Consider the following 25,351-nt stretch of genomic DNA (forward strand, 5'->3'; position numbering starts at 1 on the left):
GCCGCCGCGGCCTGGAGCCGGAGCCGGAGCCGGAGCCTGGGCCCCAGGGCCGGAGTCGCCGCCTGCAGCCCCCGCGGGCCCCGTGGCCGGCGCTCACCATGCCGTGGCCGTTCTCGGAGTCCATCAAGAAGAGGGCATGTCGGTACCTCCTGCAGAGATACCTGGGCCACTTCCTGCAGGAGAAGCTCAGCCTGGAGCAGCTCAGCCTGGACCTGTACCAGGGCACCGGCTCCCTCGCCCAAGTCCCCTTGGACAAATGGGTAAGAGCCGCCGGCGGCCGGCCGGGAGGGCCTCGCTCCCCCTCCTCGGGGGCCGGCGAGCGGGTGTCACCCGTCCCCCGCGCTGGGTGACGTCCACCCCCCGTCCCCGTCCGCCTCCCGCTCCCCGGGGATTGTTTGGATCCCAGCGTGGCAGGGCTCACGGAAATGTGTTCTAGTGTTTATAGTCTGTTCTAGCGTGTTGCGCCCCCCCCCCCATCACGTGCTTCGGAAACTTAACGGAGGGGTTGGAGTCTACACTGCGGGGAGCGGTTGCGTCGGGGGTTGGGGGGGGCCTGCGAGGAGGTGACCCGGCTGCCCCTTGGGTAGCGAGGGTCGCAGGGTTCCGCGGCGAACACGTCCTGTTTCATGACATGACAGTCCGGGAAGATTAAGGGTGGGGGAGGACGTTTGGGGATGTCAGGCTTCCTCGTCATCCCCTCACTTGGTTTGGGGGGGCTGCCCGTGCAGCGCCTGCCATCTGGAAGGAAGGAGGCGAAGGCCGCCGGCCGCTCTGCCTGTTTTGGCTTAATGAGACGCCTACGAGGCCAACCTGTGAGCGCCTGTGTGTGGCCCTAGTAGGGCGCTTGGGTTTTGCTTATTGGCCTCACGTGACCGAGCGTGAAAGCAGGTGTTGCAAAAGCACTGAAGCTGCGGCGTTGGAAAACCTGCTTTCTACTTGTCAGCGGGAGGCTGTGCGCGGCCTCGGGGTGTCTTACAGGTGCTTCGGCCCGGACGGTTGTACCTGCATTTGTAGGTGCGACGCGGAGCGCTTCACTTAAACTGTATTCAGCCGGGAGTTGAACAAGAACCGACCGGCTTTTTTTTTTTTTTTTTTTTGACATTTCCTTTTTTTATTTTTTTATTTTTTAAGATTTTATTTATTCATGAGAGACACAGGCAGAGGGAGAAGCAGGCTCCATGCGGGGAGCCTGATGTGGGACTCGATCCCCGGTCTCCAGGGCCACATCGTGGGCTGCAGGCAGCGCTAAACCGCTGGGCCACTCAGGGATCCCCCCCGACCAGCTTTTCTCCTGCCCCCAACCCTTCAGTTTTTGCGCTGGAGTTTGCTGCTGGCAGTTTGGATTGGTTTGTGGCATTTTAGAGTTTTACTATCCTAAATGCATTCGTACACAGGTTACGTTTAGGACGTTATAAACATAGGTGACTTTCCCGGTAGTGATAGTTGAGCAAAACAAAAGGAAACCTCCCCACGCACCATGGGGAGGTGCTGTGTGAAAAGCTAAACTATTTTTTTTTTTATATATATATAAAAGTGTTTGTTAACAGAGTAATGACTTCTTAGCCACAGAAACCTGGAAAGCTCAAATTATGGTAACATCTTATTATGACCCTTCAATTAATTGCACTTGTATGAGTAAACATTTTTTTTTTTTAAATACGTAGATGACTTAACTAGGGAGAGTACACATAGTGGAAAGAGCCGTAGTTTGAGTAGATCCAGTCCCACATGAGGCTAGATCACACTAGCCCAGGCTGCCAGTTAGCTAAGTGACAGTGGGCAGGCATAGTAATTCACCTGAGATTAATAAACCTTAATGGAGTATACATTCCACGCCAGGCACTGTGTCAGGACAGTGTGTGCTGTAATTCTTTGCTGAAGATAAGGATTCTGATGGATATTTTTCAGTTCAGTGTCCCATGAGTCTATACTTTTAGTATAGGTATGAAAAAGCGATCTTAGAGGAGGAGGATTGGAGACCTATTCATTGTCTTTTGTGGGTTGAATGATCTTATGCATTATTTCTTTTTTTTTTTAAGTTTTTTTTTTTAATTTTTATTTATTTATGATAGTCACACACACAGAGAGAGAGAGAGGCAGAGATACAGGCAGAGGGAGAAGCAGGCTCCATGCACCGGGAGCCTGATGTGGGATTCGATCCCGGGTCTCCAGGATCACGCCCTGGACCAAAGGCAGGCGCCAAACTGCTGCGCCACCCAGGGATCCCTTACGCATTATTTCTAAATGACTTTTCACATTAACCCTGTAACGACTACTATTTCTCTTTTAAAGTTGAAGTTAAATATGCCCCAAGTCACACAGCAAATGGTACTGTGAGAAATCAGACCTAGTTTTTAAGCCCCTTGTTTCTTCATTAATCACATGGCTGCAAGCCAGGGAAATGGTTGTTACTGTTTATTGGGCATCTATTTCAGGTACTGTGCACACTAGGCATTCTTATTTGTGTTTTTAATTTAATCTTCATGGGAAATCAGGCAGCGATTTTTTTTTTTAATGTTCTGTTTTGTTTTCTCAATTTTTTTTTTTTTTTTTTTTTAGAGCGAGCACGTGCGTATGCACACATGTGTGTGCAGGAGAGGGGAAGGGCAGAGGGAGACGGGGAGAGAGAAACTTAAGCGAACTCCACACAGCACAGAGCCTAATGTGGAGCCCGACCTCCATCTGAGGACCCTGAGATCATAACTTGAGCCGAAATCAAGAGTCAGGTGCCTGACTGAGCCACGTAGGTGCCTCAGGTGGTGGTGATTGAATTTACAACTTCAGGATTGTTAAGAAAACAATTTATGGTTAGACCTAATCTGAAGATTATGGTTCTGTTCCTCGAAGGCAAAGAATATGACCAAATGTCAAAGCATTCAGTAAATATTTGCTGTTGCTGATTATCTATTATAGTGTGCTGTGTTTGAACTAGTCTAAATTTTGATGTGACACTTAGCTATAACTCTTCAAAGCTCTGATTCCAAATTCAGTTGCTTTTGACTCTTGATTTTAATGATTTTCATGAGTGGGAAAAAAAAGATACCTCAAGATGATTCATAGGTCCAAATGGAAGAATCACATCATTGGCGATGTTAGTAACGGTTCAATTCTCAGCCATCAGTTATGCACAAGATTGTGTTGAAATTCCCTTCTTCCTTGATCTCATTCAGTTTTCTTGCTATTTAATTAGAAGTTGTTGCATTTTTATATATTAATTAACTTTAAAACCTTTTTTAGGGATCCCTGGGTGGCGCAACGGTTTGGTGCCTGCCTTTGGCCCAGGGCGCGATCCTGGAGACCCGGGATCGAATCCCACATCAGGCTCCCGGTGCATGGAGCCTGCTTCTTCCTCAGCCTGTGTCTCTGCCTCTCTCTCTCTCTCTTTGTGACTATCATAAATTAAAAAAAAAAAAAAAAATTAAAAAAAAATGTTTAAAAAAAAAATAAAACCTTTTTTAAAAAAACTAAGACTTTTAGATTCACTTGGATAATCTTTTCATGTTTTCAGATCTTTTATAATGTATGTAGATGACTTTAAAAAATAGACAATATTTTTAACATGTTTCAGTAACAAAATCATGTATGAATGGAAACATTTCTAAATATAATTTTCCAAAATGTCTACTCTATAATGCAAATATCCTTTAGAAAACAGTTTTTCCTTTTTTTTTTTTTTTTAAGATTTTATTTTTAAGTATTTTCTACACCCAACATGGGGTTCAAATTCAGAACCCTGAGATCAAAAGTCAGATGCTCTGCCGATTGAGTCAGCCAGGTGCACTGAAAAGCAGTTATTTTCTCATTATTAAAGTGATACCTTTAACTAGGTCAGGGGAGGGCAAAGGGAAAGGGAGAGGGACCATCCCAGGGAGACTCCATGCTGAGCGTGGAGTCCAACAAAGGGCTCAATTTCATGACCCTGAGATCAGGACCTGATATCAAGAGTCAGATATTTAACCAGCTGAGCCACCCAGGCGCCCCTAAAGTGATATCTTTACTTTAGAAAAGTGAAATGTTTTTTGGACTCTCCCTGCTAGGTAGCATATGCTACTGATAGCCCTGGATCATCACATAAATCATTAGTATATTTGGAACTCTGTGTGTAGAAGAAAACTGTTTATCTTTAAATTCAACTCTTAAATATTTGGCCATAAGAAAACCAGGAAATCAGGAAGTTATTGTCACATTCTGTCTCTTTACAAAGGTTCTACTGTTTAAAGGTCTATTTTTATTATAATCTGTGCTCAAATAAGTTTCAGTATTCTGAAATGGAATATCCGAGTATATTTAACTCTTAACATTTCCCCAACGTGGAACTACTGTTCTTCCCTTTGTTCTAATCTGATGCATGGCCTGAGTGACCGTGCCAATGCCCATTTGTCTTCTAAATGTTAGTAGAACTTTTAAAGCTAAAAGTGAGAAAAATTGAATATAGAATGTCTAACTTCTCACATACCTATAGATCATCTGCCAGAACTCTCTGGGATGCATACACCTCACTTTGGAGATTACTACCTTGAGGGGCTTGAAGTGGGTGGGAGGAATAGAAGCAAGGGGCTTGAAACTATTCCACAACTGTAGTGGGTTCATACATTCATGAATTCTTTTCCCAAGGAAATGTTTGAAAATGCAAAATGTTGAAAGAAGGAAGTTCTACTGGGTAGGAGGTTGCATTTGATGACTTACCTTTTCTAGCTTTCTAAGACTATGGCTTTATTCTTATTTTTTTAATTGAAGTTTTTTCATCAGTTGGTTTGTTACATTTATTGAGTTCTTAGCATGTGCCACTATGAGGGGCTGCGGGGATATAGCAATGGGTGAAGACCCTTTCCTCACAGAGGTTCAGTATGTCCAGGAGGATAGACATTAAGACATTGAAGTCTTTTAATTTTTACTTAATAATCTTTCTACTGCTTTCTTGCTTACTGGTATATATAGTAAAAATCTTCAGTTTAAGGAATATTGCTTACTAATTCTTTGCCAGATGGTGTATTAGACTAGAGTTACCTTTTTCTGTGTATATGTGAAACTCATTGATAACTGAAAGCAAAATGGCCTTCAACATTAAAATTCTAAGGTAATCTAAAATAGGACACTTGCTGAGCACTTCAGGTGGCTCTGCTTTTAGGTTAAGAAGTACTCAATCACAAGGATATACTTCAGGCTAATGAGGAAAATGTTGCCTAAGTAGATAACAGGGTATCAATTTAGCCAAGTAGGCTGAGATTTTGTCCTATTCATATACTGGCTGTAGTAGATCTTGGGATTTCTCAGAATAAGGGAATTTCTAAATACTTTATGATACTGGGTATAGGGAATTTTACCCAAGTGCATATAGGACTATATGTAAGCATGACGTGTTTAAACATCTTATATAGAGCCATTATTTTGTACCTTAGTGGCACAGTGTAAATTCTCGAACTGTTGATTCTCTCCAGAACTATTTCCTTAACATTACCATATTATTTCTTTTTTTTTTGTATTAGTTCTTTTAATACTGTTCTTCAATGCCATAATAAAACTTTCTGAACTGTTACAGGTTTAAGGTAGCCACAAAATTGAGACAAATGAAAAGTTGATATTTATTGAGAAGGGAATTTTATCAAATCCATTTTCCTAGATAGTTGTCTAATATTGACAATCCCCATGGTACAGAAGCTGTCATTGCCTATATACAGTTTAAAACTTTGGTATGTTTTAGTTACTTTTATTATATGATCAACATACTCATTGCAAAAATTTCAAATGGTAAAGAGGAAACACAATATACACACACAAACATATAAAAAGAAATGTATTGAATATGAAGTAATAGCCCTTAATCCCTTCTGTTCCAAAGATATCAATATGGTACAAAAATTTAAGAAATAACCCATGAAATAAACTGTTCTGAACTTTTTTTCCCCTCTTATATGATGCATCCTTTCCTTTTTAAGAGTCAAACATTCTAATTTTTTCCTTTGAAATTGACTTGAAAATATGAAAAACAGGAGTAGAGGGATGAATCTTGAATGGCTGTAGCTTACTGCACTTGTTCTAGTTAGTTGGTTTAGTATGAAATACTAGAAATGGAGAAGGTTGTATTTGTTGTTTCCCTCCCCATCCCTCTAGGAGAGGAAAGGAGAGGATTGAGATGGGGGGGGGGGGCGGCTTAAGTTTCAACATGGATTTTTTTTTTTTTAAGGGGACTTTGGAACTTCCAGACAGAGATGCTCAGGAGGCAGTGAGAGCTATATATTGTTAACCTTAAAAATAAAACTGCCGGTTGCTTTCCTAGCAAAAATTGGTTTATTTGGGAATAGCAGAGAATTGCAATCTGGGACAAGTAAGCTACAGCAAAACCCATAGAACAAAGAAGTAAGCTCTTTTATAGAGGAAAGGGAGAAGTTGGAAGGGCTGTTAGAGACAAAAAGTCCATTGGAGTAAACTGGGAGTTTGCAGTAGCGTGGCTCTTCATTGGCTGAGCTGTTACTGTCTTTCCCCCTCTGGGTGGTTGTGGGGTCCAGGGTGGGGGCGGGTGCGGAGGAAACTTTCCTCCCTCTTGCTGGGATAGGAAGATAGTAGCTGAAGTAGGATGGACTTGCAAGTTAGGTATCTCCTTGTTAGGTCTGCAATTGACCGCCAGTGGTAGGGCCTGAGGTCTCTCCCTGCTGTCTTCCTGACTCCACTTTGTTTTATTTTTTTTATTTTTTATTTTTAAATATTTATTCATGATAGAGGCAGAGACACAGGCAGAAGCAGAAGCAGGCTCCATGCAGGCAGCCTGACGCGGGACTCGATCTCGGGACTCCAGGATCGCCCCCTGGGACAAAGGCAGGTGCTAAACCACTGAGCCACCAGGGATCCCGTTTTATTTTTTAACATTTATTTTTTATTTACTTAAGAGAGTGAGAGAGTGCCTGAGCCCACTAGTGAGAATGCCTGTGGGAGGAGGGGCAGAGGGCGATAGATGGAATCCCAGCTGACTCCCTGATGAGTGTGGAGTCCTATCTCATGACCTAAAGATCACAACCTGAGCCTAAATCAGGATTCAGATGCTCAGTCAGCTAAGCCACCATTGCCCACCCCCACCCCTCCATTATAGGTGAGGTTTCCTTGTATTAATTCTCACAACATACATAGTATGGGAGTTGAGGAAGAGCTGAAGATAAAATTTGGAAGTTATCAGTGTCAGTACTGACTGAAACCAGAACCGCACAAAGTTCATGGGTAGTATGTGCATGGGGCTGAGGTGAATACCACCATTTAAGTGGTAAAGGACCGGAAGGGAGAGTGAGAGCATGAAGAGTGTTATGGAAGCCGAAGGAAGTTAGAATTTCAGACAGGGAAGCTGCCATAGGAATTAGAGATGAAAATTCAAGGAAGGTGAGGACTGAACATTGTTCTTTTTTTTAATTTTATTTATTTATGATAGGCACACAGTGAGAGAGAAGCAGAGACATAGGCAGAGGGAGAAGCAGGCTCCATGCACCGGGAGCCCGACGTGGGATTCGATCCCGGGTCTCCAGGATCGCGCCCCGGGCCAAAGGCAGGCGCCAAACCGCTGCGCCACCCAGGGATCCCTGAACATTGTTCTTTGCGTTTGGTAGTTCTTTTTGGAAGTTAAGAGGAATGTCTTAGGAGCTGCAGTTAGAAGGCAGGTAGTAGTTGGTGGTTCCAGTGAATCTCTGCCTTGGCTATGAGAGAAGAGGTTGATGACTTGAGGGGACACAGAGTCAAGGTAAGGGATTTTAGTTTGCTTTTGAGCATAATAGCATCTTTTTTTTTTTAAGCATGTTCCATCTCTGTATACTGTACTGGGTGCTTTTATATACATTTTCTTGCTCTAAGTTGGGTGCTACATTTCCATTTTATGAGATTAAGTAACTTAGGCTTACTCAGTTACCTTATCTGTAAAATGGGCACAAAAATACCTAGTTCAGAGGGCTATTGTGATGATTTAGTGTAGTAACATAGGTTTAAATAGTGTAGTGCAGTGTCCTGTATGTATTAAGTGCTGATGAAATGTTAATTGGTTTAAGTTTGGTCTTGCTAATTTTTATGCTGTGTTTTAGCTCTTTTTGAATTCTGATGCCTTGGTTTAAACTAATAAGCTGTATTTTCCTAGTTACTCTTACGGTACATATTAAAGAGAAACATAACTTCATGTTTTTCTTCATAATGTCAGACACACCTTGAATTCCTAATAGTGCTCATCATTGCACTAGGTAGGCACTGTGCAAGATAAAGAACAATAGTCAGCATTTATAAAGTGCATCCTTGGTATCAGGAACTATGTTGGCATCTTTACATGTTATTATCTCATTTACGCTCACAATAACCCTATGAAATAGATACTATCCTATTTTATGGATGAGGAAATTGGGACTCAAGAACTTGTCCAAAGCCACTCAGCTAATAAAGTGACTGAGCTAGGACCTGACTACATGATATTTTAAAGGATTGTTCTTCAAACATGTTTGCCCAGTCTTAAAATGTTTAAAAAATTACTGCATTCTTTGTGTATTTTAAAATTAAAAATTTTTCGTAATGAAATTTTGTTAAAAAAAGAAAATTCACCCAAGAGCATTTGAAAATCTAATTGGGTGAATTGGGTAACGTCCACCTAGCAGGTAGAGGGGAGCTCCAAAGTTGTGCAAAAGGGAAGGTTTTTATTGGAAGGAGGGAGAGTAGGGCAAAAGGTTATTACTGAAAGAAAAGATTATTTCAGCCCTGGACTTCTTTCCTTAGGGGGAAGAACATGGAGTCATAGGTGGATTACCTCATCTTTTCTTTGGGGGAGAGACCCCAGGTTACCTTGTTGGTGCCAACCAGAAAATCCAGTTTGTTTGGCTTAAAATTTCACTCCTGGAGAGGTTGAGACTGCAATTAAATCTTGATTTGCTGTCCTGGGGGACAAGTGACTCTACCTTGGCCTTTAGTTTTCTTTTTAACAGTTTAAATAGTTGTAAAGAATAATTCTTATTGTGTTGTAAATATTGATATAAAAAATACATGCTTTCACCCAGTAGGATCTAAATACCCACTATTATAATTTAAAAATGCTTGAACAAGCTCTTCATCAGTAGTTGGAGACAACATTGTAACTTTTCGCGTTGAACTCCTATGTCCATCTTTCTTTGCAGAACTTTATCTTAATTTATATATTTTATGCTTAAGTCTTTTATTGATCATGCTATGATTTCTCTTCAATAAAAACATGTAACTAAGTTGAAATTGATCATATTTAAAAATTTACTGTTAGTGTCCAGCTTTATTTTGTATTTAAGTAAATATTTCCTTTTAATTCCCTTTTAAAATTTAATTCCTTTTAATTCTCATTTTAATTCCTTTAATGATTTCTTCACTTGATGTCTTTTAAGTTTTTTAAGTAATTTCCTTAATTCCTCTAAGGGCCTACCATATTGATCTTATCAGTGTTTCCTTCAGATAATCATTAGGCTTTAAGTGTTAACATTTTTTTTCTCTGGATTGTGTTGTAACAAGTGTGCCGTTGATCAAAACCATATAAATATATGTTTGAAAAATTGAACATAAAAACTTCTATTGGAAATACATTTTTTTAAATGATGTAGGTAGGTGGTTTCTGCCTTTTCCTGATTAGTTCGTGTGCCCATAAATGAATATACTTACTAGAATTTGATAGGGCTTACCATAAATTTCATTCTAAATTTTTTAAATAACTATAAGCTTGAGGCATAAATAAGTAGATGAGAATTGAAGGAATTTTGTAGTAGCAACTTCACTTAGTTCTTTGACTTGTAGTGTTCTGACCAAAATACATTCTAGCAAACGTATTGCTTGTGCTGCCTGGAGATTTTCATACCTAGGCAGTGCACAAAGGAGGATTCGGGAAGGGAAATGATAGGTCTTGTTGGATAAGTAGAAGATGGGAAATTGTACAAGGGAATATGGGAATGGAGATCCAACATAGTGCCATTGTTAAATACTCTTCTCAGGAAGGTCAGTTGTAGAACAGAATATATTTTTGGATTGAGGATCTGGATGTGTTACCTTAAAACCACCCATGCCCGTGTGCTTTGCAGAAAGTGTAGGATTACACAAACACCAGCATGAAGAGAGCCTTTTAAAGTAGTAACTTCCAGTGATAAAATGTGAGTTGGTTTAATGTCAACATTCAACATTAAGTTGTAGGCCAAGAGTTCTGACACTGCTATTCATCATAGTATGCAGGAGGTACCTTACATATAAACTGTCATTTAATAAACATTTGTTATTTAATTTTAAAAAGTACCTTGTCTGGGACACCTGGGTGGCTCGGCGGTTGAGCGTCTGCCTTTGGCTCAGGGTGTGATCCTGGAGTCTCGGGATTAAGTCCCACATCGGGCTCCTTGCATGGAGCCTGCATCTCCTCCCTCAGCCTGTGTCTCTGCCTCTTTTTCCGTGTCTCATGAATAATTAAAATCTTAAAAAAAAATACATTGTCAAGAAATATATTTATTCTATTAACTATATTTACATCCATTCTGTCTTCTGCTGTAGTCTGGTTTGCCTTACCACGCCATGGAAACTGCTCTCAGTGGGATCACCCATACCCTAAATATCACAAAATCCAGTGGACATTTAGAAATCTTTGGCCTCTTGTTACCTTTTATTGCACTGGACCACTCTTTTTATAATTGTCTTTCCATGATTTTCTGGGATGTAAGACTTTCTTGATTTTCCTTCTTGCTCTCCATTTGCTTTTTTCTAGTTTATTTCGCAGGTTCCCCAAGCAGGCTCTACCCCCAACCTGATCATGACCTGAGCTGAAATAGAGAGTCAGATGACCAACCGACTCTTAATTCTAAAAACGTTGTCTCTCCTCATCCTAGGGCTTCATTGACCCCCTGGATTCATAATGCCCTTCCATATCATCAACCCAGATGACTCTCCTGACATCTAGATCAGAATATCTGGCTGCCTTATGGACATCTCCGCCCAAATGTCTCCTCACATGTACTCTTTGGAACTGAGCTCTTGAGCTTCCCCTAACCTGCTTCTCCAGGTTTTTTCCCCAGTAAATGGCACTACTAGCTAATAACCTGTTGTCTAAGCCTCCAACCCAGAAGTCATTCTTCATTCCTCCTTTATTTCTCATGACGCCAATTAATTCTACTTCCTAATATTCTACAAAAATCTGTGCACTTTTGACTATCCTCAGTGTCACTGTCCTCACCCAACCAATTTTCCTGGCTTCCCTGGCTCAGAACGGTTTTGTGCCTGAGTTTTACTTTCTTCCCATGCATGCAACTCAGTGTGTTTGCAGAAGTGGTTCACCAAAAGTTCTAATCTCATCATGGTGCCCTTGCTTAAAATCTTTCAGTGGCTTCACTTTGCTCTTGAGGTAAATGACAGACTTCTTAACATGAATTATAAGGCCATTTGGATTTCATTGTCCCTTATCTATGTAGTCTTATCTCTGGCTCATCACCGTAACACTAACACTAGCACACTAGCCAGAGCCTAATTTCCCTCTCAAAAAGTTTTGTGTTTCAAATATGTGGGCTTGCACTCTCTGACCTCTGCTTTCTTTGAATCCTCCACATGTTATTATCTCTGTGTGGACTCCTTTGCTTGGTTAACTCCTCAGCCTTCTCTGGTCTCACCTTTAAATAGCACTTCCTCAATGTGGCCTATCTTGGATCTCTAGATTAGGTTCTTTTACATGCTCAAATAGTATTGTATTTCCTTTTTCATGTAGCTTCATCACACCTTGATGCATGTGTCTGTCACAGTAAAGCTATTTTGTAAACTTCATAAGGATGGGGAGTCTTTACTATGGACTCTGCTTTCCTTATCCCTAGTGTCTGACTTACATATGAGCATATTCAGCATCTTTGAATAAGTTAACAATTTTGAGTTCTTGTTTCTGTGATTTCAAAATGCATTTGGTTTTTCTCTTTAGTGTCTCAATGAGATCCTGGAGTCGGCAGATGCACCTTTAGAAGTCACTGAAGGATTCATACAGTCAATTTCTCTGTCAGTTCCATGGGGCTCCTTGCTGCAGGATAATTGTGCACTGGAAGTGAAAGGGCTAGAAATGGTCTTCCGGCCTAGACCCCGCCTAGGTAGGTGTGTTATGTGTTTCTGTTCTGTTTCTATTTGTATTCTTCACAGATTGGGAAAGTAACCTAATTGCATTAAACCCGGTATTACTTAACATTATATTTGTGAGATTTTCAGCAGATAAAATATTAGGACTTGGGGGTGTGTGATTTTATATTTAGAGTTACTTCTTGTCTTACTTACCCATGGTAACTTTAGTATACTGATGATTTGGTTTAATTATTTGTTACCGATCATATAAAGTGACTGTGTTCTAAAATTTCAAAGTATTATGCCAGAAACAAGGGAAATGCTTAAAGATTAATGGAGAAATGTTAAAAGGACTGAGGATTGGGCTTATAGGTGCTCTTGTTGGCCAAATCTGGAATGACAATAAGTGGATTATAAATTAAAAAACAACTCTAAGTCCATATTGTTACAAATAAGTAATCTGTATGTAAGGGAGGCAGGAAGAAGGGAAAGCTCTGTATGCAGTAGAATATCTACTTATTAGAGTAGAAAAATTGATAGATCATCACCATGTTTTGGCCACCTTGGTAAAAAAAAAAAAAAAATTGGTACAGGTGGTAATCATCAATGAATGCTAATCTCATTTGGTCAAAAGTTGTTGAGGAACTTGATATTGAGATATATCAACATACTTCATTGATTACGTGTTATTTACAGAGAGAAAAATGTTTCTTTGACGGTGGAGGAAATTGATAGTCCCCACAACAACCTAGTGATCAAACTTAATCTCATCAATAGTGGGCCAAACTGCCATGAAGTATGTCCTGATGTGATGGCTGAAAAGGACACATCATATTATATACTGTTCTTGCTAAAAGTGCTTAATCTGAATCAAATCATAAGACTTCAAGCAAATCCAAAATAAGGGAAATTCTCTAGATTAACTGGGTGATACTCTTTAGAAGTTTCAGTTCATGAAAGACAAGAAAATAGAGTAATTGTGCCAGATTAAAGAAGAGTAAGACATGAGAAACTGCAGTAGATAATCCTGTGTTTTTGTTATGAAGGATGTTATTGGGGCAGCTGGGAAATTTGGATGTGGAATGTATAGCAAATAGTATTTTGTCAGTGCTAGGTTTGTTGGGTGTGTTCATGTTATTGAGCATTTGCAGGGGAATGTTCATATTCCTAGGAGTTAGCTGCTGAAGTATTTAGGAGTGAGTGAGTGGGTGTTAGGATGCCTGCAGTTTGCCTTCAGATAGTTCAGCAAAAGAATGAGAATGGATGTGTATTTGTGAGTGTGTGTATAGTTTTGACGAATCTAAGTGAAAGCTATGCAGGTGTTCATTGTACTGTTTTTTCACCTCTTCCTTAGGATTGAAAACATTTAGAAGGACAGTTTAGGAGGGAAAAGCTTTAAAGTAGTAGCAAGTCATTATTTATAGGTATATCCATGTGGTAGCTTTACTCACATATATGCTGTTTTCTGACTTACCAAACACATATACAGTGCTTCTTGCATGCCAGATGCTGTTGTGAATGCTTTGCCAATATTATTTTACCGTAGCTCTTTGAAATGGATACTATTCTCTCCATTTTATGGAGCCAGACATTGAAGCACGGGTAGATTCAGTAACTTGTCCACAGTCATTGCTCATTAAGTGGAAATTTGGGATCTCAACCCGGGCAGTCTAGTTCTGGAGTCCCTTCTTAACCACTGTGCCCTGTTGTAGTTCAGATTTTCTACATGTGAGTGAGTGAGTGTGTGTGTGTGTGTGTGTGTGTGTGTTTTATAAGCCAGTAAGAGTCATGATGTAAATCATCTTCTGAATTTAAATTCTTTGAGTGGCAAGTGAAATTGGTCAAGACATACTTGAGGAATTATAATCCTAAGTGTTGTCTGAAACACCAGAGTTTAAATTATGCTTACTCGAATTAATAGCCCCTGTACTTTGAAAATTGGTAGTCTGTGCGTGGAAATCCTCCTTGATAATGGCATTTAATTAACAAGAATATTTTATTATTTTTAACCATGATGAGTAGAAAGAATAATACTTTCTTATGGAAAATCAAATATTCTCCCTTACTTGAAAAATACTCTGTGAAAAGGAAGGGGTTTTAAATTCCATTTTGGAAGACAGTAATTCTAACAATCTGTTTGTCTTGAATAATGTAAGGAAGTAAGTTCAATTCTCTGATGAGGGAATATCTGGAAAGGATTTTTCCCAGTTCATGTATCCCTCCCAGGATGTTCTTCTGTTTTATCTACATTTATACTGACCTTCTACAGCCTAGGTCAGATGCCACCTTAACCAGATTTCCTGTTAACTTCAGTTTGTGGGAAGAATTAACCTCCTAATTTAGCTGCCAGTATTTTCTGTTGACATTGCATAGTTGTTTACTAATCCTTCTTAAACATCTCCTTTCTTTCACTATATTGTAGGCTCTCAGAGGGCAGAATTAATGATTTTTCTGTCCCTACAGCAGGGTCAGCTAACAATGGCCTGCAGGCCAACTTTGATCTGACATTTTTTGTAAATAAATTTGTATTGGAACACTACCGTACTCATTCATTTCCTTGTTCTCTCTGCCTGCTTTTGCACTAGAGTGAGAGAGTAGTCAGAGTAGACTGTAGGAACCACGGGGTCTAAACTGTTGACCATCTGATGCTCGCCAAAAAATCTGTTGACCCCATTCTATAGTATTTTGAATAGTACCATGCATGCATTAAATACTTCTTGAATGAATTCATGAATTAATATTAGACATACATATCATTTAATGAGAGCACATGTCTCTGTACTTATTCCTGTGATTTTTTCGTTGTTTCTTCTCAGTTATTATAAGGTGATATTTAAATCTCAAGAATAATTTTTAGAGTATCGTATGCCTAGGTAATACTGTGATGTTAAATGTCTCTTGGAGGGTTAAGAGTTTTATTTCAAATGTGGCATTTTAAGAAATAACTTTGTTGTAACTATGAGAAGTTATCTAGGATTAATCTATATTTTCTGCAGCAACTGGTTCTGAGCCTATGTATTGGTCAAGTTTCATGACCAGCAGTATGCAATTGGCAAAAGAATGTCTTAGCCAGAAATTAACAGATGAACAAGGAGAAGGATCTCAGCCTTTTGAAGGACTTGAAAAGTTTGCTGAAACCATTGAAACAGGTTTGGCATTATTGAGTATTTTCAAAAATTTAGTGTGTGTGTGTGTGTGTGTGTAGGTGTGTGCGTGCGCGTGTGTGAATTAGTACTGTTATTTAATAAGCCTTGTATAAGGAAAATCCATTGGAGTGACTTTTTTTTTTTTTTTTAAAGAAGTTACTGTTCTCCAGAACTTTGAGATTGAGGTTATTTTAAATATATCCAATTTAATTTCATGTTCTTTTGTTCCTTAGTTTCTACTGTTTATTTTACTTGTGTAATGAAGGGTTTAGATTTCAGCAGTGTTAGGCCTTGCCAAGGTGTCTGTTGAGGTGTGTTGGCGTGGGTGCTCAGTAAGACACAATGTTTTTTTACCAAACTTAAGATTTTGGAATTTTGAAGGAAAAAAATACAACTTTTGTATTTTCTAAGTTCTGTGTAAGGTAGCATTTATTCCTTTCATTAGAAGTTTTTATTGAGTATATGTGCGGTATCATGTTGACAGTTACCTGTTTGTTCTAGTACTAAGAAGAGTAACAGTCACTTTTATAGACACAGTCTTGAGAATTGAGCACGTGCCAGACAATTCCAAAACTGGAACTGCACTTGAGATTCGAATAGAAAGGTAAGATTTCTTATATCTGAGAATAAGTGGCCCTATTTCCTTTTATAAATAGTAAGATCTGACTTTCATCAGATGCTTTTAGAGATTAGAAATGATGCTATTCAGTTACCATGTTGTGTGGTTTCTGGGTAAAGCGCGGCTTTCCAAGATACATTTTAATCCTATAATTGAAAACTTAAGGTACCATTCGGGGTAGAAGTATATAATACTGTGTGGAATTCAGAGCATATGATTTTCTTTTAGTAATATCAAGTAAAAATCATGAATATATGAGTACTGCTAAATTTAAAGCACTTCTGTTGGAGTTTTTTTCATATGAGTGACACCCTGTTTCGGCATGTCTCATTAACTCGAAGGGCTTCTTTGCTTTCCTGTGCTTGATTTAAGTGCTGCTTACATGAGAAAGGCTGACTGGTTTTCTTTGAGAGGATTCTATGAGAGTATCTTAAGGTCAATATGTATGATAGTGATTTACTTAAAAAGAAACCAGCACTTAGTTTTTTGTGTATGCTCACTTGGAACCCTATGTTATCTCCAAAACAGAGATTGATTCACATACATGCTCCTGAGTGTCAATCTGAGGTAGTCACTGTTTTTTTGTTTTCATTTTTGGTGGGCCCAAAGTTTATTTAGAGTACGGTAACATACGGATAGTACTAAGCACGCAGAGTGGGAGGGGACTCAAGAGGGTTGCCCTTGAGGCAGTCACTGTTCATCTGTGTCTTAATGTGATATGAATGCCAACAGAAATGCATGGAATGAAGTGTGTGTACTGAGCACTAACGACACTCTGTATAGGGATCTGTTGGGGGCTTTTACCAAATTTTAAACAGATATGCTATGGTTTCCGTCTTTCTATCATCATAAAATTACCTATTAGTGAAATGGTTATTGTTAACAGATTTTTAAAATTAGGTTGCATTCCCTGAAATGGTATATTAAAAAGTATATAAAATTTCTTGTAGAACTACATTCTGTTTTTTGTTGAAACTGAAGTGTAGTCATAAAAACTCAGAGTGGCCATAAGAATTCAAGAAATGTCATTCATGTCAGACTTAATGACTTAGAGCCAAATGCTGTCTCACTTTACCAGGAGATATTCGTAAGGGAGCACAGGAATTGTTTTCCTTGAGGCTAACTTTAGGAAGTTATTAATTTTTTTCCCCCAATAGGAGCCCCATAAAATTATCTTTCTTGAGGGTGAGGTCTCTTGGTCAAAACATTTCCTGTAGTAAAGCACAGTGATGCTGACCACATTCTAGACATTTCTAAGGAGTGCCAACGCTTGAAAAAACTTACTTTAAAAGTTACGTATTTCTTTATATTTGCAAGTAGATTTTCTTAGGAGTTTATGGGATGCCTGGATGGCTCAGCGAGCTCTGCTTTCGGCTCAGGATGTGATCTTGGAGTTCAGGGATCGAGTCCCACATCAGGTCCCTGAGGGGAGCCTGCTTCTCCTTCTCCCTCTCCCTCTCCCTCTCCCTCTGCCCATGTCTCTGCCCAACCCCCCGTCATGAATAAATAAATACAATCTTAAAAAAGAAAAGTTTTATGCCAGTGCTTTTTTGTCTTGAACTTTTAGAACTGTCTACTGTGATGAAGCTGCTGACGAGTCCTCAGGAATTAATGTGCATCAGCCCACAGCCTTTGCTCACAAGTTACTTCAGCTCTCCGGAGTATCTCTCTTCTGGGAGGAGTTTTCTGCGTCAGCAAAATCTTCCCCAGTGTGTTCAACTGCACCAGTGGTGAGAAAAACAAAAACACCAAACACTAAATGATAAATCTTTAAAATTAGGGGTATTTGGGTGGCTCAGTCAGTTGAGCATCTGACTTGATTTTGGCTTAGGTCGTGATCTCAGGGTTGTGAGATCAAGCCCGTTATCAGGCTCTGCACTGGGAATGGAGCCTGCTTAAGAGTCTATTTCTCCCTCTTCAAAAAACAAAGAAAACAAAGTAAATAAATAAATGTTTAAAGGAGGACTATTAAATTGTGTTAGGATATAAAATATGTGTTAGTGAGTTTCCGGCTGATCTGAAGTTAACTAAAATATTCAGTAGTGGAGACCCACATTTCAGAGTTTTTAAAATACTCATATTTATGATCAGTGCCTTTCCTACCAGTGCTGGGTATAACATTGGGTACTGTGTCTTGAGGGGAAATGGTATATTAACAACTAATACTCTTTTATTATAAAAACAAAAGCAATGTTCATATTTACCTTACAGAATGAATGTATTATTGAAAACTTATGAATCCTATCTTAAAATTTTGTAATTAAGGAACTTTTTATTAATCCTTTCTAAGAGTAGAGAGTCCTTTTATAAATCAGTCCTTCCATAATTTATCTTTTACATTATTTCGGATTTTCATTATTATAGAATGTTGTTTTCTTATTGTTGTAATTTGAATAGATATTGTGCTTTTTTTCATAAAATCCTTTTCCGTGATTTTCCTTTATTACTACTATGTTCCATGCTAGCTATAAGACACTGGTTTATTCATTGTCACATAATAACATTTTTCATGTCCTGTATTTTACTCTTCTTGACATTTGTATTTTGCATTTCAGGATATTTAAACTAAGGTGTTTTAAAGAATTGCTTTATTCTTACTGCCTCATTGTAGGAAACTGAGCCAAAGCTGTCACCTAGCTGGAATCCCAAAATTGTTTATGAGCCACACCCACAACTAACTAGAAATTTACCAGAGGTAGCACCCTCTGACCCAGTGCAGATTGGAGGGCTAATTGGTAGGCTGGAGTTGAGTCTCACATTGAAACAGAATGAAGTACTTCCTGGAGCTAAGGTCAGTATTTGTTTTATTTTCTATAGTTAAAAACAAAAGTATAAGTATTCTGTAATGTGTGCAGTGACCCGCGGATTGACTACTGTGTGTTGTCCTGTAACTATGGCACCCTCTGTCCTGAAGTCTGTGTTCTTACTCTCTGCTGTCTCTGACCTTAGGTCTTAGGACCTCATGTGAGGACTATCTCTCACACTTCTGCTTAGGCTCAGGTGTTATTAGCACTGTGTCCTGCACTCACTTTCCCCCATTCTAGCAGTTCAGAAACATTTGTGAGTTAATAAGGAATTTATTAAAGACTCTTTCATAACATTCAGTTTAAAGGAGAAGAGATTTGGAAAGTAAGAAGTTGACCATAGAAGGTGTTTAATTTGTATGCATGTAAAAATGCCCACCCACCTAGGTGGGTTTTGAGCAGAATGACCGTTTTTATAGTTGTATAATATTTATGAAAAGAGATGTATTATTTTTTCATGTTTAATGGCTTTTCGAAGACACTGTAAAGACAACTGCACTTATTTCTCACAGAAAAGTATTGAATAATCTGCTGGAGAATCAGGAAGCCTATATTTAGTCTGTTAAAACTGTGTGAAGTGTTATTTTCACACTTTGAAAACTAATTTTTTATATAATCTCTGTAAAATGTAGTTTAAGAAAATATCAGGATTTCATTTGTTTACCCACTGGGCTAACTAGCTGTAGGTGTTTGAGGGACTACTGTATGCCAGGCTCTGATATAGAGAAGAGTGGAATACTATCTTTGCCTTAACACAATGTATAGTAAGGGGTATAGAAATTGCTATGGGGACCTGGAAGAGGGAGCAGCTGAGTACAGAGGATTGAGGATCTCCAGCCATCCATCCTTGGATTGGCATGCCTGGCTATAGTTGGAGTCAGAGGATGGTGGTGATCAGAATGCCAACCTTCCTCTTGCTGAGGACTCCCTCTCCTTTGTTTACTGCTGTCTCCTACCTCAGGCAGTATGAAATCTTTTCACCAGGTCTTAAGCCTGTTCATAGAATAACATGAAAGCCATATAAGTATGTTTAAACACTACAGGGAATCCCGTGATGGGCTAATAACATCCTTCGGAACCTAACCACACCCATGTCTCTGGGGAATGCATTAGCTATTTCTCTAAGAAGGAAGAACCACAGCAGTGACTTTTATAGTTCTGTTTTAGATTTTGTATGTTTGATCTTTGTACAAACCTGAACTTTTGCACATTATATGTTGATTTGTGTAAGTACCTTTTAGATGTTACTTTTGGACATATGTGTATTAGGTGACAAATGAACATCTGGAATTCTAGCATGGCATTTTTTGCCTACATGGTAACATTTGTATAGTAACTTGAGTTTGAGTACCTTTTGTTCTTATTTAAGGAAAATGAAGGCTAAATAGAAAAATAAAAGTTCTAGATACTAGCTTTGAGAAACGTAAATCACATAAATACTGTGTAGTTAAAGGTGGCATTGGTTAGGGATGCTCAGGTGTTAGATCTTTAGTCTCTCTGGGGTTCATTAGATCCACAAATCTTAACTGTGGGATCAAAATGTTATGAAAGATTTGGGGAGTGGCTCCTGGGTGACTGAGTCAGTTAAGCGTTGGACTCTTGATCTCAGCCCAGGTCATGATCTCAGGGTCATGAGATCCAGCCCCGGGTCAGGCTCTACACTTGGCATGGAGCCTGCTTGAGATTCTCTCCCTCTCCCTCCCCACCCCTTGCATGTGTGTGCACATGTACTCTTTCCCTCTTCAATAAATCAATCTTTAAAAAAAATTTTTTTTTTTTTTTTTAGTTCTCTGAGATGGTACCTATCCCAAATGATGTGTCAGCCTGATGGTTCACATGTTCAGTTTTAGCATATACTTTCAGGAATGCATGATGTAAGAAAATAGAGGAACTGTATGGACTGAATTTATAGACCTCTTGTTTAGTTACTATGTCATATTGAATTTGAAATTCATTTTTTTAGTTATGTCCTATCTTTTCTATTTCCAGAGGAAAGTAATAGGTACTTTGTTCTTTGTATGCCAAACTTAGAATGTGCAAATAATATTCATGAACATTAGAAGTGAAACTCTTGATCATTCATCCTAATAAAGGTCAGAGATTATGTTTTAAATACTAAGAAATTAAAAATCAGATTTTAAATTTGGCATTTAAGGGATGCCTGGGTGGCTCAGTGGTTGAGCATAATAGGGCTCAGGTCATAATTCCGGGCTCCTGGGTTCGAGTCCCACATCATGCTCCCTGTGGGGAGCCTGCTTCTCCCTCTGCCTGTGTCTCTGCCTCTCTGTCTTTCATGAATAGATAAATAAAATCTTAAAAAAAAAAATTTGGTGTGTTAATCAGAAAGAGATTTTCCCACTGTCCTCAGACTAAACTCTTTGCTAATTCATGGTCTGGGATGGCAGCCGTCAGTAAGGGGCCCCATAAAAGAAATCTTCCATGGGCAGCTAGATAGCCATACCCTGAGAGGATGAGGACTTCCCATCTGGGTCAGCCGAGGTTAAAATCCTGGCTCTGGGTCTGTAGATGGCCTTGTGTTGTAAATCTTTGTGAGCCTGTGTCCTTGTCTATAGAACAGGAACTTTATTAGAACAAATGGAAATGTAATAAAAACATAGTGCCCCAACACTCAGAAAAAGGTGATAGTGATGATTATTACTGGAAAATGTATTATATTCTCAGGTCAAGGAAGCTTCTTGGCATTATCATGTAATATTTTGTTTTTACAATCAGAAGAAATCCCTCTCCCCCCACCAGGAAGATACCATTTTCCAAATATAAATGTATTAATTCTTTTTAAATTGCAAAATAGCATAAGGATAATAGGAGTGTTAGCATTAGAACTAAGAGGAGGAGAGTGAAAAGTAAGGTAGGCATACTCAACTTGTTAGAATGTGATGTAGAAAATAGAGTAATTCTGTCAGAATATATACTCCATAGGAATAGATATGAGACTTGCTGGAGCTTTTATTTCTAGGAGGATAAGTGGACAACGATTTGGAAATGAGCAAGGAAGTCCACATGGCGCTCATTTCGTGGGCATTTCTGCTGTGGCCTGCACTGTCCTGCCCAGCAGAGAGTAGGCTTTGTGGGACACTGGGCATGTGCAATGGCACACTGTTGGTAGGGGAGGGCCTCACATGTTCTGCTAGGGAGTTTTATCCATGGGCAGACTTGGGAAAGCCAACTTTATTTGCTCTGGTTTGAATCCCACTTTGAGGATTATGAGTTGGGTCTTGAGATCCTGATGGGAATGTATTCTGTGCTACTATCTTTAGTGTCTTCCACTGACTGACACAGGGCCTCCTCAAATACCTGAAATACTCAGAAAACTCAGACAAAAAGACGTTGGACTTGCCAACGTGAAATTTCTCAGGAGGATTTTCCCTCTTAGAATAACAGTTTGGTGACCTTCAAGTCTTTTCATTTAGATTGAATTAATGGAGGGAATCTTAGGTGAAGGAATCCGAGACTAATCAGTATTCATCTCAGTACATTAAAGTATACTGGGATTTGTGGTGATGAGGTTTTAAAGAGTGTTTATCCTGAATGGCTTTTTTTTTTTTTTTTTTTTTTGAAGTTGGATATTGATGGACAGATAGACTCTATTCATCTATTCCTGTCACCAAGGCAGGTGCACTTGCTTTTGGATATGTTAGCAGCTATTGCTGGACCAGGCAAGTATGGCAATAGGCAACTCTATTGTTATTGTTTTTAATTATTTAAAACTTTTTAGATTCTGTGATTCCTAGCTAGCTGCTTAAAGCTACTGCATAGCCCTTATTAATATTAAATAGTGGTAGTTCTGCGTTAACTGTGGCACGAAGTTGCTGTTGGTATTGGACAAGTGGGTTTTGGGAGAGAGATGATTAACTCCAAATTTAATTACTGTTTTGCTTTCCTTTCTATACTTGTAGAAAATTCTAGCAAAATAGGGTTAGCTAATAAAGATAGAAAAAACCGACCGATGCAGCAGGAAGACGAATATCGAATTCAGATGGAATTAAACCGGTATTATTTGAGAAAAGATTCCCTTTCGGTGGGTGTGTCTTCAGAGCAAAGTTTTTATGAGACAGAATCTGCTCGTACACCTTCTAGCCGTGGTAAGCAACTAAAACAATTGACACTAGATTTCTACAGTGTCATCCTAGAGCAAAGTAAACTTAATTTGGCTGTTGCGAAATGGAGTTTAGTAATGAAAGAACAAGTTCCATGCTCTCAGAAGAACATTTCTAAGTTGATGTAACCACAGCATTACAGGGAGGCACTGGCACAAATATCTTTCTGATTATGTATCTCATGTTTTGTAAATCAGGATTTTTAAAAAAATTTTATTCTAAGGACAATTTACAAAAATGCAGATTTACACAAAAGATAAATAGGGATAATTAATTCATTTTTGTCAAATTCTTACATGCTTGTATAATATATGGTTAGATGCCATTAAATATAAATCTTTTCTTCTGTCAATTGTATACAGTCTTTACCCAGTTTACTTTGCATTTATAGGTGTCTAAAACTCTTTAAGCACTAATACCTTAAATAATAATGAAGTATAGAATGTTGAACTCAATAAATTAAGAACTAAAAAATTAAAGTCTATAAGAAATTTTGGCCATAATAAACCTCATTTGCTTGAGGGTAAAACAACCTCCAGAAAGAAGTGAAATGTAAATAGAATTCGAAATAATATATTCAGGTTTTTTTTTTTTTTTTTTTAAAGAAAGAGTTGTATCCATATGAAACCAGAGATTACAAGATCTTTATACTATTTTAAAATTGGATTTTAACTTCTAAATTGTCATATGACACTTAAAAATACACCATGTAGTCCTGCAGATCCTATATTTAAGGGAAAAAAACAAGTTCACCAATAGGATAGCATAACCTTTTTTGTTAACTTGTATTTGGTTGAGTTTTTACTATACCTTTTATATCTTGGATCCTCACAGATTACCCCTTCAGAAGTAATGTAAAATTTAGGGCATCACTCTACTTCAGATAATTTGAAGGAAGTATATTAATGTATGTTAACTTACTTTAAAGATGTGCAAAAAAAAAAGATGTGAATTATACAATTGACAAGGTTAATTCTCTCTAGAAGAAGAAGTTTTCTTCTCCATGGCTGATATGGACATGTCTCATAGTCTCTCTTCTCTTCCACCTCTGGGAGACCCTCCAACTATGGACCTTGAGTTATCATTAACTAGTACATACACAAATACTCCAGCAGGATCTCCATTAAGTGCTACTGTGGTAAAGTATTATTTAAGTTTTGTTTGATTCTTTAAAGTGGCTTCTGAAATTCTACACTTTATTCATGTGATTTAAAAAAATTGTTTACAGCTTCAGCCAACGTGGGGAGATTTCCTTGATCATCATAAAGAACAACCAGTAAGAGCGTCCACCTTGCCATCCAACCTAGTTCACCCACCAAATTTACAGAAGACTTGTAAGTAGTGTAAGACGTTTTTTGATAGTTTCCCATTGGAATTTTAAGAAAATAAAAAATTAAAACAAATGGTTTCTAGAAAATGCCATTGTACTGCTGCTTTTCTCTCCATATTTTTTTTGATCTGGGCCATTTAACAAAAGTTTAGGAAGAAAATGTGAAGCAAGGTTTAATAGCTCACTGAAGTAATTTAAAATAGTTGCCGATTTGTTGTAATCTTTACATATTTAAATAATTTTAGTAAAAAGTACACTGTAAGTTTCATATTATTGCAGTTTGTCCCATTGTTTACACTACTTGAAAGAGAACCTCCAGTCTCTTCTCTGCAAAATTTAATTGAAATAGACACAAGGCTTAGAGGAAAATGTGGTGAGCAGCTTTTGGTTAATCTGCTACTTTTCCAATATAGTTTCATTAATGCAAAACTTTTGTTCATATGTTTCTTTTTGATGCTTCAAGTATCAAGGATCCTGGATGTCAGATGTAGAAAGATAACAGTTTATCTTACTTGTCTAATATCAAATATCCTTCAAATTGTTGTGTGATTGATCACCTGCTTTTTAAAACTAATGTACGAGTAAATGTCTTATAATTTTGATATAATGGATTGTTTTTAAATATCAAATTATATGCATAATTTTAACCCATGTGTTTCAGCTCTCCCATCTAGATCTGTTTCAGTGGATGAATCCAGGCCTGAACTTATTTTTAGACTAGCTGTGGGAACCTTGTCCATCTCTGTGCTTCACATCGATCCTTTATCACCACCTGAAACATCACTCAACCTCAATCCATTGACACCTTTGGCGATAGCTTTCTTTACCTGCATAGAAAATATTGACCCAGCAAGATTTTCAGCAGATGATTTTAAGTCTCTCCGAGCAGTATTTGCGGAAGCTTGCAAACACGATCACCTTCGGTAAATTCTCTCATGTTTATTAATGATGCTTGAAAAAGAATCAGATGTGGACTTTTGTATCTACCTATCTCTGGTTTTCTGATTCACATTTTATTTGTAAATGAGGAAATGAACAAGGTTTTCTTGCAATGCTACAGAAATGCTTACCATTTCGAATTTAGGTTAGTTGGCACGTGAAACTAGGACACTGAGATAATCAGGAGTTTTCTCTGCTCATGACCAGTGTTTTTGACCACATCTTGCCGTTTAAAATATTGACACCGTTACAATCATAAAAATAGTTCTTACTATCTAAAAATAGTTCTTACTATCACTACTTGCTCAGCAGAGATGACAGTGGTGCGGGGAGAGTGGAGTGAGCTAATGAGAGGG

General features: G+C 38.5%; 1 protein-coding gene across 2 annotated transcripts in view; it reads left to right on the forward strand.

The window, feature by feature from the left end:
• The first annotated feature begins 89 nt into the window (after nucleotides 1-89).
• The window catches only part of ATG2B (autophagy related 2B), a 71,000-nt gene continuing 45,738 nt past the window's right edge, over nucleotides 90-25,351 (forward strand). The window contains exons 1-11 of one of the 2 annotated variants that reach the window (XM_041759817.1): nucleotides 90-260; nucleotides 11,909-12,071; nucleotides 15,036-15,188; nucleotides 15,687-15,789; nucleotides 17,372-17,534; nucleotides 18,416-18,595; nucleotides 22,189-22,285; nucleotides 22,526-22,711; nucleotides 23,710-23,864; nucleotides 23,955-24,060; nucleotides 24,718-24,979. In XM_041759817.1, the coding sequence (XP_041615751.1) occupies nucleotides 99-260; nucleotides 11,909-12,071; nucleotides 15,036-15,188; nucleotides 15,687-15,789; nucleotides 17,372-17,534; nucleotides 18,416-18,595; nucleotides 22,189-22,285; nucleotides 22,526-22,711; nucleotides 23,710-23,864; nucleotides 23,955-24,060; nucleotides 24,718-24,979 (1,730 nt within the window). In that variant the 5' untranslated portion in view covers nucleotides 90-98. The remainder of the gene's footprint in view (nucleotides 261-11,908; nucleotides 12,072-15,035; nucleotides 15,189-15,686; nucleotides 15,790-17,371; nucleotides 17,535-18,415; nucleotides 18,596-22,188; nucleotides 22,286-22,525; nucleotides 22,712-23,709; nucleotides 23,865-23,954; nucleotides 24,061-24,717; nucleotides 24,980-25,351) is intronic. The other variant, XM_041759818.1, reaches the window with a different exon arrangement.

The sequence above is a fragment of the Vulpes lagopus genome, chromosome 6 (assembly GCF_018345385.1).
Source record: "Vulpes lagopus strain Blue_001 chromosome 6, ASM1834538v1, whole genome shotgun sequence".
Classification (NCBI taxonomy): Eukaryota; Metazoa; Chordata; class Mammalia; order Carnivora; family Canidae; genus Vulpes; species Vulpes lagopus.